Source organism: Bombus impatiens, unplaced genomic scaffold (genome assembly GCF_000188095.3).
Source record: "Bombus impatiens unplaced genomic scaffold, BIMP_2.2 scf_2850, whole genome shotgun sequence".
Classification (NCBI taxonomy): domain Eukaryota; kingdom Metazoa; phylum Arthropoda; class Insecta; order Hymenoptera; family Apidae; genus Bombus; species Bombus impatiens.
The window spans coordinates 154,844-156,841 of record NT_179269.1 but is presented as its reverse complement, the minus strand read 5'-3'; the positions used below and the strand labels follow the sequence as shown (position 1 = coordinate 156,841).

The 1,998-nt window shown below is 56.8% G+C and overlaps 1 protein-coding gene across 1 annotated transcript in view; it reads right to left on the bottom strand.

The window, feature by feature from the left end:
* LOC100744713 (homeobox protein Nkx-3.2-like) overlaps positions 1–1,823 on the bottom strand; it is an 11,343-nt gene extending 9,520 nt beyond the window's left edge. Inside the window, exon 1 of the mRNA XM_024372059.2 lies at positions 10–1,823. Coding sequence (XP_024227827.1) covers positions 10–866 — 857 coding nt within the window. The 5' untranslated portion in view covers positions 867–1,823. The remainder of the gene's footprint in view (positions 1–9) is intronic.
* Positions 1,824–1,998: the final 175 nt, after the last annotated feature.

The window sequence follows — 1,998 nt, the reverse complement described above, 5'->3', positions numbered from 1 at the left end:
TCGGCCCGCCGATGTCGTCGGTGCTGAACGCGATTGTGAACGACGCGTCCGCCGGTGAATTTGTTCGGGTCCAGGATATTCTCTACGGAGAATGCCAGGCATCGTTTGTTCGCCTGTACGGTGCTGGCAGTCGTGGTGATGCTGCCGGTCGACGTGCCCGTCGTTCGGGCTGCGTTTCCGGATGTACAGACAGTCATCACCGTGGAAGCAGCGGCGGCATGCGCGGATATGTACACAGGAGCCCCGTGGCCAGTGGTTTGTCCGCCAGTCTGAACACACGAGAAAGGATGCACGCCTCGATTCGCGAACGGGTTAAGGAACTGATCGGATCCGCCGCCCCTGGACGAAGGAGCTGTTAAATCTACCGGGCTACTGGGATTGCTTTCGTCCACTTCGTCTCGACAAACGTCCACTTCTACTTCCTCGTCCTCCTGATAGCTTCCGTTTCTATTCCCAGGATGCACTTCCTCTTCCTCTTCCTCTTGTTCCTCGTCGTCTTCTTCGTCCTCGACGATATTTCTCCTGACGGAAACGTTCCTCTCGTGTTCCCCGTCTTCCTCTTCCTCCTCGTCCTGCTCTTCTTCTTCCTCGACTTCGGTGTCTATCCTTTTCTCCCTGGTCGATGACGCGTCCATCTCGTGGAACTGATCCTTGTCGACGGATCGCAGGATCGGCGAGGTCGACGGCGAGTGTTGCTGACGCACGTTGTCGTAGTGCACAAAAGGCTCGCTGGTGCGTACGTGGAGCAACACGTGCCTCCTTTCTTGAGGCGGTAGCGAGAGCCCGGCACGCATATCCGCTTCCTCCCGCGGTAGGACGACCGGTCCTAAAGGCGACACGGTCCTGCCTTCCTGCATCCTCCACATAACCCTCGCGGTTATTCCTCTTTACCTCACCTCTCGATCCTCCATTCCGTCTCGTTGCTAGAAAACACTTGTCCGGCGCTTGTTTACGTGCACATCCGCGTCGATCTTTCAAACAGCGTGCCACATCCTGATTCTTCGAGGCATCACTTACACCGACGACGATAATATCACATTCTACTTTCCCAGGTGGATCATCACTAATTCCTCAACTGTCGTTTTACACACCGTTCCCGATCCTTACACGAAATACACCGACGGCTCCGGTTAGTATCACGCCTCGAGTTTGTTCACCGAACTGGCCCGCGCACCGCGAGGGACAACCAACGACGTTCACGGATGACCGTGTGGGAGCGAAAAAAGAGGTATCGTCGCGCCGGGGGTCCAAGCGATCAGCGTGGTCGGTCGCGCGATTAGCAGTGTCTTTGGTAGGCAAAAGCCGCACGCGTCCCGTAAAATCTGCTCTCGGGACTTCCACGTAGAGCCATGGTGGCTGAATAGGTGGTATATCGGCGTATTATTAGTAGCGAAGAACCGTCGTAGGAACGTCGTCGCAGCGGAAAGCAACGAACCCTCTGGTGGGGTGTTGTTCCGCCTCGAATAGGCGTGTCCAACCCCTGCTGGCTTACCAGAGTATTCCGGTATGGTTCGAGGGGCGTGCACGTCTGCGTTCCGCGGGGGTTGCGCGCACACACGTGCTACCCCTTGTTCGTGGTGGGTACCACGAGCGATCAGTGTTGGTTCGTATGTGTGTGTTGTGTGGGTGTGCGCATACTTGTGTTGGTTCACGTGCGCGCGAACGTACACGAATACGAAGACGTACTCAGACATCGGCATCGGGACTGAATGGATGGGCACGAACACGAAACGGAGCCGCGTGCAGACGTTTCGCGGCCCCACGAGCGAGCTTTCGCCAGATACTCGGGTATGTACACACAGAGTCTACCTTTCCTCCCTCTCCTAACGCTGTCGATGGAGGAACGCTTTTCCCTCCACGCACGTTGCCATCGTTCAACGTTTCCCGGAGAATGTGTGTGGAGGAGTTGCACGCTTTACTCGCTCTCGGTATTCGTGATCGTGAAACGCTGCCGGGTTTGTCGATGATCTTGGTGTGTTCGCCGGCGGGGGCGGGGCG